The sequence below is a fragment of the Mastomys coucha genome, unplaced genomic scaffold (genome assembly GCF_008632895.1).
Source record: "Mastomys coucha isolate ucsf_1 unplaced genomic scaffold, UCSF_Mcou_1 pScaffold12, whole genome shotgun sequence".
In the NCBI taxonomy this organism is placed as follows: Eukaryota; Metazoa; Chordata; class Mammalia; order Rodentia; family Muridae; genus Mastomys; species Mastomys coucha.
The window spans coordinates 8,240,472-8,256,404 of record NW_022196894.1 but is presented as its reverse complement, the minus strand read 5'-3'; the positions used below and the strand labels follow the sequence as shown (position 1 = coordinate 8,256,404).

The window sequence follows — 15,933 nt, the reverse complement described above, 5'->3', positions numbered from 1 at the left end:
TTACAGTGAGGGCATCACCAAGTAAACAAACACTGGTTAAAGCCTGGACAAGGACAGGTGTAGTTACTAAAAAGTACACAGGTGGGCTAGAGAGATGGTTCAGTGATTAAGAGCACTGACTGCTCTTCCAAAGGTCCTGAGTTCAAATCCCAGCAACCACATGGTGGTTCACAACCAGCTGTAATGGGATCTGATGCCCTCTTCTGGTGTGTCTAAAGATAACTACAGTGTACTTAGATATAATTAATAATAATAAATCTTTAAAAAAAATACACGGGTGATTTTTTTAACAGGAGCAACTAGGTAATCACACAAGAAAATCTCTTCCCACCACACAGCTATGCACGCATGTAAAACAACTCTCCCAGGCAGGCAGCGAGTGCAGTGTTCATGTGCTGTTCAGACTGCCAGGAGAAATAAGAGCCCAGAAGCTTTCCCTAAGCCTTTCCCCTGCCAGAAGGTCTGCCAGGAAAGCCTAAAGTCACAGTGGGAGAGGGAGCCACACCCAGAAGCCGCCAAGCCTGCTAGCCTCTGTCCAGGGTACCTGAAGAGTTAGACATTCTCTCTCTGTGCCAAGGACTAAAGGTGGGTGAGAGCAGAAAGGAGGGAGGGAAGAAGGCCAAGGTGTGTGAGAGTAGATAATGGACGACAAGACAGAGCAAGCTAGGCCTGCCACACACCTCCAGTGACTACAGGACTCCATTCTAACATATGCCACTGTGTTGCATCTGAGTCTGAAACTAACATGTGCTGGGCACAACCATAGGCTACATTTCCATCAGCACTAAGTTAGCTTTTAGGGAGGTCACCTTAATGAGACTTCATTTCAGCTGGGAGTGACATGCCCCAGCAAATGGAAAATGACTCTTGGGCTATGTGCTTGAACATTTAGAGAACCCAGGAGACAGCAGCTCTGACTGCCACCTTGCAACCGGGATCCTTTTAGGTTTGTAGAAGGGCACCAATTATGTGCCAGAGTTGGTATTTGAATACCTGGCAGTGCTGTTTGGGGAGGGTATGGGACCTCTGTGGGGAGGAGGCATAGCTGGAGTCTCATCAAGTCCCTGCATCGCAGCCTCTTCCCCTCAACAGACATGCCACTGCAAAGCTGTCATTGCTTCTTTTCACCCTGTGATTTCCCTGTGACAAAGCCATGTCTCTGCTGCCCACTCCTGTTGTACCATAAAAGGCAGTTTGTGTTCTGGTTGAGTGAGGCTTACATCTGGAGTAGAAAATTCTACAAGGGACAGAACAGTGAGCTATGCCCCTAGATATTAGGCTCCTGACACCATGAGCCCTCAACTACATAATCCGCTGTCACCAATGCCCCAAGCTCCTGGTATTCTGGCTGGACTCTACCCCCACAGTTACCTAGCAACAGTAAGGTAGCCCAGCCCACTATAAAAGGAGCTGCTTGGCCCCCTCCTCTCTCTTTCTTCTCTTGCACTCTCTCTATCCTCTCTCTTCTCTCTCTCTCTCTCTCTCTCTCTCTCTCTCTCTCTCTCTCTCTCTCTCTCTCTCTCTCTCTTCCCCTGCCTTTCCCCTCTCTCCACATAGCCATGGTCAGCCTCTACTTTTCTACCTTCTCTCTTTCTCTCTGTCAGCCTCTACTTTTCTACCTTCTCTCTTTCTCTCTGTTTTCCACAATAAAGCTTTAAAACCATGAACTGCCTCCTTTCATCTAGACTCATCATGCTGGAGCCCATCTAATCTCCTGCAGGAAAGCCTCCCAGAATTTCCAGCTGCCAGACCGGACCAAGAACTCTTGCCTTCACAGGAACCACCCAGCACCTTCTCCCCCTGCCCCTTCTCCCTTCGGCCCCAGGGCTGACCGAGTGGCCCGGGCTCCTCACTTTGTTCTCAGCTCTTCCGTGACATCCACTGGCATCTGGAATGTCCAAGACTGAGAACTTGCATCCCTCCATGTGGCTCGGGGACCCCAGAGCCTACTCTTCTGCAGTACCCAGCAGTCTGTGGTACCCAAGGTCCGGAGGCCTTCCCACGGTGGTTCTGTGGGGTCATATGGCAGTCTCTTGCATCCACCTGCCCAGTGTCTCCAAGCTCTGATGGGATGCAGGTCCCTCCCACCCCTTTATTCCCTCACCCGGTGCCCCACACACTCCAACACCATATCCCCAACAGTGGCTGGCTATGCTTTCGATTCTCCTGAAGACATCCCCTAATATCTATTATTTAACAATCAAACAGTTGGACCTTGCCCAAGTCAAAGCCCAACTTCCAAACCCAAGACATATACTTAGCAAATGATCCCAAAGTATAACCACTGAACCAAGAGCACAGAAGAACGAACAGTGCAGGCAGTGATCTCCACAACAAGCCACTGTGTCAGCTCCATGTCCTAACTGCCAGGACACTGGCCCGACATCTATGTACACAGCTCTACAGGGGAAAGGCTGTGGGGTGCAGAGGCAGTCAGGGGCAGCACCCCACATCTGGAGTAGAAAATTCTACAAGGGACGGAACAGTGAGCTATGTTTTGTGGAAGCCTTGACACTTCTACCTCCCACTCCATACTACTGAGAATCTGATCTTATGTAATCTACTGTATTTGATTTCCCTAAGAAAAAGAGAGGTAAGTCTGATGCCTACCCATGATGTGTATCCACTTCTAACTGTAGCTGCTTACAGGGTATGTCATTAAGCTTTTGAAATATGAACTGGAGCAATAGTTAAATCTTCCTAAACATGAACATGTTGAAAACTATACCACTTGATGGCCAAGAAGTCCTCCTTACTCATTTCTTATGGTCCTGGGGCTCAGCAAGTCCACATTCCAGTCACCGCTATGCCCTCTGTGACTGTGAGAACACTACGTGGCCAGGACCAGCTGCTATGCCAGCAAGGACAGTGAGTGATGGGAAAATGAGAGAGTGGGCAGTGACTTTGGAGTACTGTGGTCACAAGATTGCATAACCAAAACCAATCCGTGCAATCTGCCCATGAGGCAGGCCTGTGGGTAGAGAATGCCACTGGAAGGACGATGAGACCAACGGGGTCAGATCCTGATCCTGACCCAGTGGAAATTCCTCAACCCATGATTCACACTTCATCTGCCCCATGGGCCTGAGGTCAGTGCATGCATGAGATGACAGTGACCATCAAGGTAGCACACCAGCAATTCTCACCTCCCACAAAACCTCCTGGGATCCTCAGAACTCCCCACAGACACTGCCCTTCATTCGCAGCTATCCAAATGTAGGTTCTGTATGTCTACCACACCCTCTAGACCCTAGGCCCCTTGGGAATAATGAAGACTCATTCCTTGCAGTCCTCTGGGCAGGTCATATAAAAGGCTTGACAGACTGGATGCCAATCAATGTTTTTCAATATCAGAACATGCCCAAAGTCATGTGGTTACATGAAACTGTAAAGGGTCATGTCCACAAAGATCATATGTGCTCAGCCTTTACATACTGTCACATGTGGCCATGTCCTGTCACCGCCATCGCCCCTCCTTCTGCAGACTAGGGCCACTTCCTGCCCTCCCCACTGACATGCAGGGTCATGAGGGGAAGCTCAGTGTCAAGGCTCACTACCAGCTCTTGCACATGTTAAGCAACACACGCATATAGCAGGTCCTTGGTCATTAGCTCAGGAACAAATAAATTATACAAAGAGGGCTGGCAAGATGGCTCAGTGGGTAAGAGCACTGACTGCTCTTCCGAAGGTCCTGAGTTCAGATCCCAGCAACCACATGGTGGCTCACAACCACCCATAATGAGATCTGACGCCCTCTTCTGGTGCGTCTGAAGACAGCTATGGTGAATTACGCTGGAGGGAGCAGGGCCAGAGTGAGTGGGAGCCGGGGGAAAAAAAGAAAAAAAAATTATACAAAGAAAGGATAAAAATCTCTCCTGTTTGTAAAGACAAGATCAGGAGAGAATCAGTGACACCTGAAGCCAAGAGAGACTCCCCAGGAGGCTTGAGTGCTCTAACAGCAGCTGGGGCTATGGTTAGCAAGCCCCAGACACTTTGTGTCATGAGAACTTAGCCAATACTAGCTAGAGAAATTACCACATGGCAAGGCCACACTAGGCTTTCCAGGCAACCCACCCTCATCACAGATGCAACAGGTAGAACCAGGTACGAGTGGAAGGAAGTAGCTTCAGTCTTGGAACTGACTGGGAAATGTCATGTTCTAAGGCTGATAAGGCTGAGGGTCCTTGCAACCTGTACTTATGCACTGCAGTCCCCATTTCTGAACGCAGCCCTGCTATCTTTCATACTTCGCAGATGCCCTCTCTCTGCAGAGCCACACAAAGATGAAGCCTGAGATAAAAGATATTTGAGGCACACAGCACACCATCTTAGGAAGGAGGATGAAAGAGGAGCCAAGAAACCCAAGTCCTGGAATATGGAAACATTCATATTCCTCCAAACCACCTACACCCCATTTAGCCTACTGAGTGAGTGCCTGTGATCTATTATTGATAGGTGAAAACAATAAAATCTCCCAGCATCCTCCACACACACATGCTCAGCTCAATAAACATTTAACTACTCTGGCTACACATATTTCTTTAGCAGGACTGGGATAGTGAGTGGGGAGCTCAAATACCGAGTGAGTCTTTCTAGGGTGCCACCTTTCCTGTCAGCTATGACAACACCCCATGGCCTCTAAGAAAGACACCTATTCTAGAAGGAAAGGCTGGGCTGAAACAAAGCGACCGTGTACAAAGAAAACCTAATTGGGTTACAGTTCTGGTCAGGAGACTCAAAGGCTGAAATTAATCTCCCAGAGACAACAGACACCAGGTGTACCTGGAGGAAAGGTACTTGTACAGGGAGGGGCTCGAGGGCCTGGAGCATGTATGCTGATGGGCTATTGCCTGTCAACTGAGCAGCTATTACCCTTGCCAAAAGGGAGGGAGGCTATTTAACGTCCAAGACTACTCTATAAACACTCTCAGCTGGCCAATGGCACCAGTCTCCAACTTGTTTGGAAGGTGGGTTATCTGGAGAATCAAATTAAACATTTGCAGAGGCATAAGGTATAAGTTTATTGATCAATAGCAAACTTAATTACACCATGTGAAAGTGACATGAAATCAAACCACAAGCACAACTACGTACTAGAGGAACGTAGAGAGGAAGGGAGAGCAAGAGACCACTCTGCACTGAGGTGGCTTCCTGAGTATTTGTTCCCACTCATCACTGTGTCAGCATTTCGTTTCTGGCTGCAGCCTGTTGGCAGCCAGACATCAGTGGGTAAGAAACCCTCAGGATAAAAAGTGTTAAACTGGGAACACAGTGGAAGCCAGTGTCATCCCCATTCTGAAAATTGTCAAAATGCCGCTTCTCACTTCCAGTGCCCTCCAGGCAGAGGAGCAGGGGCCTTTTCACCACATTCCTTAGGACTGGCCAGTCTTGCTAGAACCCTCTTTGGCATCAGCATGAGTGCAGGGGCTGAGGTCTCTGTGCGATGTAGGTAAACTGTCTTCAAGTCTCTGGCATTGGAGAATCCCATCTCTGAGTCATCCCACCAGGCAGGCTTCTGGCACCTGACATTCCACCAACAAAATATCCTGAGGGAGCAAGTCTGAGGTCCTGCTATGATAGGAGTAGTCACTGAGAGACAGCCAACACAACTTCCTGAGACAATGGCTTCTGTATGGCTTTTGTGCCTAGCAAGCTGGAAGAAAGTACATGAGTGTGTACAAATGAACGTGTGCATAGCGCGCACTGCAGAGGTCCAGATGTCTGCCCATCACCTGAGGGATTCAGGTGACTGTGTTTACAGAAAATCAGAGCCAGGCTGGGCCCCTCCCTTTGGAATAAGGGCAGCTGTGCAAGCTTTTTTGTAAGAGTTTCTAAAGAGCTAGATTCTACAACAGTTGGATTGTGATTTGAATGCAAACTGTAGGCTCACACAGAACACTTGCTCCAGAATGTTTGTTGTTACGGAAGGCTGTGGAATCTTTAGGAGGGAGAGTCTAGGTGGAGGAAGAGGGTCCCTGAGGGTGGACCTTGAAGCTTTAAAGCACAGCAACACTCCTCTGCAACGTGCAGACACTCTATGACCAGCCACCTCGTGCTGTAGCCACTATATCTTCCCTGTCTGGTGTCCCTCTGCAACTGTAAGCCAAAACAAATACTTTCTCCCTAAGTTGCCTTTTTTCCCCAAGGGTATTTGATCACAGCACCAGGAAAGTAGCTAAGATAGTAAAACCGGATTTCTAAAAATCTGGTAGGGTGGCAGTTTGAGCTACAAAGCCATGTTGCTAAAGCATCGCTTCCCTGTGTCTTTGTTCTCTCATGTGAGACAGGGAAAAAAGTGTCTTACCTCACTAGGTTGCTATGAATACTGAAGGAGCCAGTTCCCACAACATGCAAATCAGTGTGGGGGCAGGGACCTCTGGCTGGAAATTACTATTTATATTACTAACAGCCTACCTGGCATCACCTTAACTTGATGCTCTTTTCACTACTGTGAATTTAGTATTATTCTTTAAGCTGACTCATTTCCTATTTATTTAAAATTTATTTTTAAAGAAATTGTACCTCATCGTGGTACATGGGAAAACAGAATTGTGTCATAACTGAAAGGCAAATGTAAAAATAAACACAGTGAAAAAAAATGACACCTGTTGTTGGGTGAAGTGTCAATCACAAGCCTCCTGTGTTATGTAATTTGGAGACAGGAAGGTACAAAGCTATCCTCCAGAGACTAGACAGGCATCTCTAACCTGCAGCTCACAGGACACATGTGTTCCAAAATAGTGATGATGGTGGCCCAACACGTTGTAGATAATGATATACTGTAATGGCAGAGTGAGGCACCACACTGGCAGCAGTACCACAGTGGTTTTCAAGCCAGGGGCCTCGCAGAAGCACTACTTGGGAGAGGCCCTCCCCAAAGCTCCGCCATCTCAACTCCAGGTGCTCTCTTCTAATCTTCTAGTACACATAAGACCCTGCTGTCCCCTCCCTGGGAGGCACAGTTCTCAGCCTGCATGGCCCCATGGAAGCTCTGCTCTGACAGAAACATCATCCTTGTCATGGAACAACATGGCCGCCACAGATACAGCTAGTAAGCATCATAAGACTCGTGCGACCAAGGAGCAGATGTGCTCCATTTATTTGGCTTTAAATAATTTCAATCTAAACAGCTGTGTGTGGCTAGTAACTGTGGTGGGGGCAGAAGCTGTACAGGGCTCCTCACAGGCATGGGGCCATGTGTAGTTATGCCCTCAGCGGCCTGAAAAAGAGATCCCTTGAAAGCTGCCACAGGATGTAATGACAGATGGTCAGTTCCAGCCTTCCTCACTGGTGAAGCCCCATGTGGAGGTTTCTTTTTTAGCTTCCGGTGAGAAATTAGCATCTTTTCTTGTTGTTAGCAATGGAATTACTCAAAATAACTAATTGCATTTCCATTTCACAATGGCTGCCAACCCTTGGGAAGCTCAAGTAACTGGGGAAGACCATGTTGGACCTTGGAATAAATACACTTTCCACTTTTGTTTCTTTTAAAACCTTTGAGTTTACATTTTATTCAACCCTGGTATATTTTTCTCTTTTTTTAAATAATTCTTTTCTGTATGTTTCTCTAGAATTATCTTGAATCTAAATAATATGCATTTAAAAAAAATCTTATAAGCACTGTCCAGTGGTACCATTATTTACATAAGTCCCTTATTATCAGTGCCATGGAAACACACTACACAAAGCTTCCTAAAATGTTTGTAAATCCCAAGCAGAAGACTGTAAGACAAAAGTGAATACTCATGCTCTATACAGAACTAAAAATACAAACATAAAAATTCGCCCCCGAAAAATCTGGCTGCAGACCATGTCAAAATTGCACTGGCCCTGCAGAGCTGAACCCTGAAGCAGTCATATGAACATAGCTTAGACACTAGGAGGCACTGAGTAGCAACATCAAAGCATCTAGGGTCCTTTCTTTTGCAATGGGTAACCTAACTGGGCATGGTAGCACACATCTGTAATCCACACACTTGCAAGTTCAAGGCCAGCCTAGGCTATATACCATTATCCTTAAAACAACAACGAGAGCATAGTCTTGTTTCATTTGGGGCACTATGTCCCATCTTCCCGCTCTCAGGCATGTGGCTAAGTGAGATCAATGCCAACACAGGTACCAGCAAGGGGTACAAAGAGCCAGAGTGGGCCAATGATGAAAATCAAAATCCTTCACCTAACCCCAAGATCCAGCCATAGACCAGAGATCCAAGATGGACTATGACATGGCCCAGGTCTTGGCTGAAGCCATGCAGAAGGTTGGGTGTATGATGCTGCTGGGAAACAGCCATCAAGCCACAGACATGGATCAACAGCAACACTAGCCCTAGGCAGGAAACAGCATGCATACCCTCCCACCCGGGGAAGCTCTTGCAGATATACAAATGGTGCCAACATGCCAAGCACCATGGCTTCACAACCGTGATGCCTACACAGAACCCAGGCACTTACCTGGTACACGTGGAACGCATTGGCTGCTTTGCCTCGGAGAAACACAGAGGGGATCCAGACATTGATCAGTGCCCGATTTGATCTAACCAGAATAAAGAGATGAGAAGGGCCATTTTTATTTACAAACAACAACAACAAAAAAACAAAAACAAAAAAACAAAGCAGGCCAAGGGACTATTTTCCCCAATAAAAGGCACTTCAAACAAGACACTTATACAATAAACATATATTATCTAACATTCAAGATAATTTCTGGAGAAACATATAGAAAAGAATGATCAAAAGAAGAGAAAATATACCAGGAAGGATACATATACATATGTATATATATTATATATATATATATATATATATATATACATATATGTGTGTGTCATATTTGAATATGAGATATATATATATAAAGGATATGTATATATTTAAACTTATATATGCAGTGTATTCTCAAGAATAAAATGTTTGATCTTCAGTTCTTACCAGCTAAGTGACCTTGACCTTAATGAACCTGAAACTCAGTCACATCTGATAAAGAAGCAGTAGCAGGGAGCCATGGGGGTCCTTTGCAGTAACACCCAGTTTCTGGAGCACCCATGGAACCACCTGCCTCTACACTACCTGGTTTCTGACCTTGATCTCCATTTCTACACAATAGCTCATAAAAGCAATGTCTATGGTTTTGAAAGTGACTTGGGATTGAGGGAGAGACAATGGAAAACAATAAATTAGAAAAACTCAGATGCCAGGTACAAATACCCTCTTCTGACTTCTCCAAAATACTGATTATAATGCATTCATACTTTACTTCAGTGTTCAACTTGACACAATTGAGGAACTGTTTCCATTGGTCTGGCCTGTGAGCATGTCTATGAGGCATGTTCTTAATTGCTAACTGAAGCAAGTGGACCAGTGAGCTACAGACACCATCCCTGGGCAGAAGGATCTACAGACGCCATCCCTGGGCAGAAGGGTCTACAGACACCTCCCTGGGCAGAAGGGTCTACAGACACCTCCCTGGGCAGAAGGGTCTACAGACGCCATCCCTGGGCAGAAGGGTCTACAGACGCCATCCCTGGGCAGAAGGATCTGGAGTATATCAGGAAGGATGGAAAGGGAGGGAGAGGAAGCAAGCTAGCAAGCATTGCTCCTCTGTGGCTTCTGCTTCAAGCTGCTGCCTGGAGTTCCCTGGATGCTGGGCAGTAACACAAAAGCCAATAAGCCCTTTCTCCCAGGTTGTTTTTGGTCATGGCATTTATCACAGCAACAGAGGAGGTCACTAGGACAAGCAGTCTAAGACAAGCAAGATGTAAGCTGTACTACATGGAGGCTGGATCAGTGGCAGACCACTTACCTAGCACTAAGCCAGTGCCTGGGCTCCATTTGCAGCACAATCCGAACAGGAAATTTCACATTCAAAATCATTTCCTGAGAACATTAACTGCACAGCTCCACGGTTTATGTACACTCACTAACTCAATGCCCATGAGAACTATTTAAGATGCATTTGAGGACGTTTTGGTTATATGACAGCTCTGCCTTATGGTACGACTTAGGGCAGATAATGCCCAACCTGCCACAGCTCCATTAACCTGAAAGCAGGGGCTATGACTATCCAGGGAGAAGAGAGGAGCCTTCCCTGAGCATCCCTGCTCAGAACTTGTCAGCTTCCTGGACTTGTAGTATAAGCCAGTGATTTGTGGAAGACTCCATGACCTTCATGTTCTCATGGCCTCCAGAGTGAAAAGCATTCTATCTTCATACACACACACACACACACACACACACACACACACACACACACACCCTCAGGTAAGCAGCCTGGCACTTGTACACTCTGGGCCAAGGTGATCTCCTTCCAAGAGGCAAACACCTTGAATGATCATGTGTTCAGGATTCAAAGCACAATCAACAATTCTGAGCCATCAAATTGGTCTGTGTAGCCACTGGTGCTCCACAGGAAAAGGTCCCAAACCCAGACAGGAGTACAGAGTAGCAGCGCCCTGGTTCTGTTCCTTTCCCCACACTGCTAAGGCCAGGGATCCTGCGGGCCACAGCAGGTGACCCCACACTGGGTCACATGTTCTAATTCCAGGCCATTTACTGCACTGTTGGAAACAACTGCCGATGTGACTCTCCTGCACATCAGCCCTGCTGGTCCTCTAGTCCTCCTCCTGTCTATCCTGCACATCAGCCCTGCTGGTCCTCTAGTCCTCCTCCTGTCTATCACTCATCTGTTCACAAACAAGTATTTAGCTAGGACCTTTTCTATGTGGCAGATACAATGCAAAGTATAATAGACAGAGGACCTGAGAAAACAGAAATAGCTCTCTCCTCCATGGAGTACCTTGTTCACCATGTAAAGGTGTAGTAATTTGTAAACAAATTATTCTACATAGTCAAAGAAAATAGTATGATTTCACTTTTAAAATTTTATTAAGGCATGGTCTAACCTGGAGGATTTTCTCATGTGTATTTGGAAGACATCTGTTCTAGCTTAGAATCATAGGATCCACAAAGGCCCATGTGTTAAAGGCTTGGTCCTCTTTCTGTTTGTGTCCCTAATAGAAGGTCACAGGACCTCTAAAAAGTAAGGCAGAGTGGAAGAGAATTATGGGATCACAGTCTTTCCCTAATTCTCTTTACTTCCCAGCACCATGATGTCGGCAGCTTGCTGTGAGCCATTACATCCTGTCTCTGCACAGGCCCAAGAACCATAGATCTACCTTTTTGATTTAAACCTACAAAACAAACAAGCTTTTTTACTCTATAAGCTGATTGTCTTAAATACTATTATAGTAACAAAGAACAGACAAACGAAACCCAAGTGTGTATTCTATTTGGTGAAGTGCTCCATCTGCTGTGTAGCTATATCTATAGCATGTATATCTATCTACATAACTCTGTATCTCTATCTCTATATCCATCTATGCTATGCTTAACTGTGGTGCTTAACTACAGTACTGCTCAGGTTCAGTTACCTTGCTCATCCTTCTATTTCTGGAAATGGTATATGCAGCCCATCTGCCAAGAACTGGCTTTGGTTCTATGGTTCTACAAAACTGTAGTTGGGGCACATATACTGGAGGGTCAAGCTCAATTTTGACTTTGATCATTCTTCCCCCCCCCCATCCCACCCCCACTGTCTCCTCTACCACATCCAACTCTCTGGCAGCCTCAAATGGGGCTCTTAATGTCCTGTGCTGACCACAGTCTCACTCAAGTTGCTAACATACTCCACTGGGTTCCAGGACTTTCACCCTATGAAGGGCTCACTGAGGCTCAGAGAGGGGGGCTTTATCTGAGATCACAATGTTATACACCCACTGACAAAGATTTCAACACAGATCTCCTGGCTGTAAACGAAGTGTTCTTTCCAATGTACTGCCTCCCTCACACTCTAAAAGTAGCCTTTCTGAATGACCCTTCCTGATGCTGAGCCCATGATCCTAAGGGGCCTGAGAAGCTTGTGGATCACCAAACAGAAAGTGTCTGAAGACTGACTGCAACTGCCCTCTCTGCAGTTCCCACAGTCAGGGCCAGACAAAACCAGAGAAGTGTAGACACACACACAGATGGAGATGCAGACACAGACACAGATGTGGGTGGACTGGATGGACCAAGATGAAGAGTAGAGTGTGCGCAAGGACCCTCTGGCCTGCTCAGCCGACTGTGGCCTTGCAGGAGTAAAAAGTGAAAACTCTATGTAATACCTTCCCAATTTTAAATGTCAGGTCAAAACTAAAATGATTGTAAGGCCCAAGAGAGAATAAAGCACATTAGACGGCTTGGGCTTCAGAACACTTTCCCAGCTCTATAACCAAATGGACCCTGTGTGGACCTCCTAGGTCTTTCTGCTTTCCCTTGTAGACTTCAGGATGTGGGCCAGCAACAGAATTCCATCTCTAAAGACCCCTCAAGAGCATATGCATGGACTTACATTTCAAAATCCGACAAACTCTGGTCTTCAGATGTTTGGCTCAAATCTCCAGGCACCTGCAGTTGGGAAAAGGAAGGCAGAGGGAAATGCATGGGTTACGAGTTTGTACATTCACCAAAAACTTCTGTCTCTCCTGTCCTCAAAAGCTGCTTCTCAGAGTGAGGGAGAAGCAAATACTGAAAGACAGTAAGATTTCAATGGAGGGTTAGCTGGGGATGATACTGCAGTCATAAAAACATGCTGCCTTCAACAATCTCAATTATCTTTACAGGAAAGGCACTGTTAATCCTATTGAGATAATCATAGGCATATAAAAGCATGTAATTTTGGAGCTATAAAGGACTAATTAGGACTGGTGACATAAGATATCATCTGTGCAATGAAAAAAAAATCTATTGTCAGCTGAGGAGTATCACAAATGTCATACCCAGTATGTGAGCAAAAAAGGCCACTGTCCTCTCAAAATGGTTGTCTTTTTGTCCCATAACGTATATGCGATTACAGGCAGAAAGAACATGGAGGCTCTTGACTTAAAAGAGCTATGTTAAAACATGATTGGTGACAGAAATCAGACAGTGTCATGATGGCCCTTACCAATGCTGCTTGGAGTCCTAGCCATACACCATGAGGTAAGTGTGAGGGCCAGGACACATTGACAACACATGACCTCCAGTGATCCCCCAGCCCCCAACAGTGGACTGAGATGAGGACACAGTCATCAGGGCTGGCACAAGGGCTGAAAATAGCTATGCCCTGACTACCTGACACCCATGCCAGTAGCTGCTAAAATGATGATGATGTAATCCCACCATCCAGGATGGGGCTTCTTACCATCTGGTTGAAGTTGACTAGGATTTTAAGAATCTAGACAAAGAAAGGGGAAGCACCTGAACCAGAGACAAGGGTGGAAGTGAGGGGAAATTATCGACAATGTCCATCAATTTCCATGACAACTTGAGGCAAGTTGAGTGCTGTTTCCCTCAACTAACAAGTGAAATCAAGAATTGGAGCTTCCATCTAGGAAACAGATACAAGCCAGGTCTGTCGAGTTCAGTCCTCTAATGAAAACAAAAATGAAACCAGCTAAAAGGTGAAGTCCTGAGGCTTTTGTGTAAGGAAGGCTGAAGAGACTAGAAGGTGCCCTTTGAAGAGAGCAGCCCAGCTGTGGAGACAGAAGCAGGAGTGAGTGGGAGCCTGGGTCTTGACCTAAGTGGCTGCACCCCAAATGTCAGCCCACCTTCTTCCTGGCTCCAAGGTCCTGAGCAATCAGCTTTCTGATTACACTGTGATACACACATTCAGAATCATCTAGACCGGTGAGGCACACCTATCGGTGTGTTTGTGAGGAATTTTCTGGAGGCAGTTAGCTGAGAGCTCCATGTTCAAAGATTCGGGAAACACAGACTTCTGTCTTGTCACTGGGCAGACTCCACTCTCACAGGGCAACACCAAGTTCCTCAATCGTCCAAGGTCTTGTTGGACTGGGCTCTTATGTCACACTACTGTTTCTGTGACTATCACTTTCTGTAGGTGTCTGGACAGAGCTGAGTTAACATATTCAGAAGGCGGGAGGCTGCAAGCATCAAGATCCCTAAAAAATGCCCTCCTTTTAGAGGGAACCGTTTGGCAAAATAAACCGTTAGGTCAACTAAAAGCAACAACCCCATGCCAACCAAAATGTTTGCCAGAGATCATCCGTCAGGCAGCAGGTGGCAGCTCAGTGGTAGAGCATTTGCCAGCACGGAGAAGGCTCTGGATTCCATCCCCAGTATAAATCAAAACCAAATCTCAGGTGTTCTTGATTATAGAAATTAAAATATGTACAAACTATCCAACTATTTTAACAACGTTAGCTACAGAAAAAGGGCCATGTAAGGAGGCATCTTAAAGCAATTTTTAAAGAGAGCAAGAGCGTAAGAGCAAGACACTGAGAGCCAGAGTGAGCGAGAGAGAAAGAGCAAGAGAGAGAGAGAGAGAGAGAGAGAGAGAGAGAGAGAGAGAGAGAGAGAGAGAGAGAAAGCAAGAGAAAGTGAGAGGGGGAGGAAGGGAGGGAGGGAGCAAGCGAGCGAGCATGCACTATCCTAAATAATCCACAGTAAGCAGATGACAGGAGCTGTCACTGACAACAGGTAGAGAGTGAGCTTGAGAAAGACTCAACTTTCCATAAGATGGAATGAGCTATCTTCTGAGATGCTTCTCAAGAATGAGTTGACTTTCTCTACATTATGCAAAGATCTGTAAGGCAAATCTGTAAATGAGAAAAAGCCCTGGTTCAGATGCAAGCCTAAGTTAACTAGAGCACCAACGTGGAGAGAGGAGACCTGCTTCTGCATCCAAAACCTGCAGACATGAAACTCAAGGAGGAGCAGCTGGCACAAGGTGTCTCTCAGGGACGATGACTTTCTGGGAACATTCTAGACAATGAATACAAGCACTCAGAGGTAGGTAAGTCCTGCCGGCTTAGAGGCTTTCCTTCTAATTCTGTGGCATTATCAGGAAGCCTGGAGATATTTATGTGTCTTTCTGAATACTGGAGAGGCTCCTTGGAAGAAAAGGCTGTGTGTGACCTTGGAAACCTTTGGGGAGCCAGGGTGGTGACCAGGCCAGGCTCTGCACCAATGATAGAGGTGATGGAGAGTCAAGGTCACGGTCTCTGTACTACAAAGCATGTTCACACACAGCCCACCCCAGATACCTCCAACCAGCAGCTGGGGCCATGGTGTCATCTCTATCCACGGAGAAGTCCTGAGGACTCAACATGAATAAACGACGCAACACAGGTGTCGGGAGCACAGCCCAGGCCCACCTGCTCAGGAGCCTCAGTGACTCCATGCATCCAACTCTTCATACGAGAAGAGAGCACTAGACACTAGTAAAAATGGAATCCACCTCTAGGTGGAGACATGCCCTTGTCTCCTTTCTTCAGAGCTAATCCACTTGAGCAGGTCAAGGATCTGGTTCACTGTGAGATCACTTCTGTCCCTGGTGCAGTCCTTAGAAGCTGCCATGGGGTTCAGTAGGGTTTGCCCACTGTTCAGAATTCTGACTTGGAAAGGCCTCTCTCTCTGTTCTTCCTTAGGGTCTGTCTCTTTCTGATGCTGTCAGAGCCTAAGTCCAATCCGTTGTACTTTGATCTTCCTTACTCGTTCTCAAAAGCTCCCTCCATGTGGCTGCCAGCTGCCACATGACTGATCTCCATGCCTGATGTCACATGACTGACCTCCATGCCTGATGTCACATGACTGACCTCCATGCCTGATGTCACATGACTGACCTCCATGTCTGCTGTCACATGACTGACCTCCATGCCAGCTTTTTTTTCCTTTCTCTTCTCCATTCTCCTCCTATGGTGTCCATATGCTCATAGATAGCAATATAGAAGTCAGAATGTTAAATGTGTAGGTTTTTCTCTTTAAGGGAAGGAATGTCCATGCCTGGTTCCTTCCAGAGGACTGGGAATGGATATGTTAATAACCTTTGCTAGCCGGGCGGTGGTGGCACACGCCTTTAATCCCAGCACTTGGGAGGCAGAGGCAGGTGGATTTCTG

At 46.4% G+C, this 15,933-nt stretch overlaps 1 protein-coding gene across 1 annotated transcript in view; it reads right to left on the bottom strand.

Annotated features, from left to right (window-relative positions):
* Nucleotides 1-15,933, bottom strand: part of Snx29 (sorting nexin 29) — a 460,893-nt gene that overhangs the window by 88,111 nt on the left and 356,849 nt on the right. Inside the window, exons 17-18 of the mRNA XM_031364585.1 lie at nucleotides 12,386-12,441; nucleotides 8,452-8,533 (exon numbers count right to left, since the gene is read on the bottom strand). Coding sequence (XP_031220445.1) covers nucleotides 8,452-8,533; nucleotides 12,386-12,441 — 138 coding nt within the window. The remainder of the gene's footprint in view (nucleotides 1-8,451; nucleotides 8,534-12,385; nucleotides 12,442-15,933) is intronic.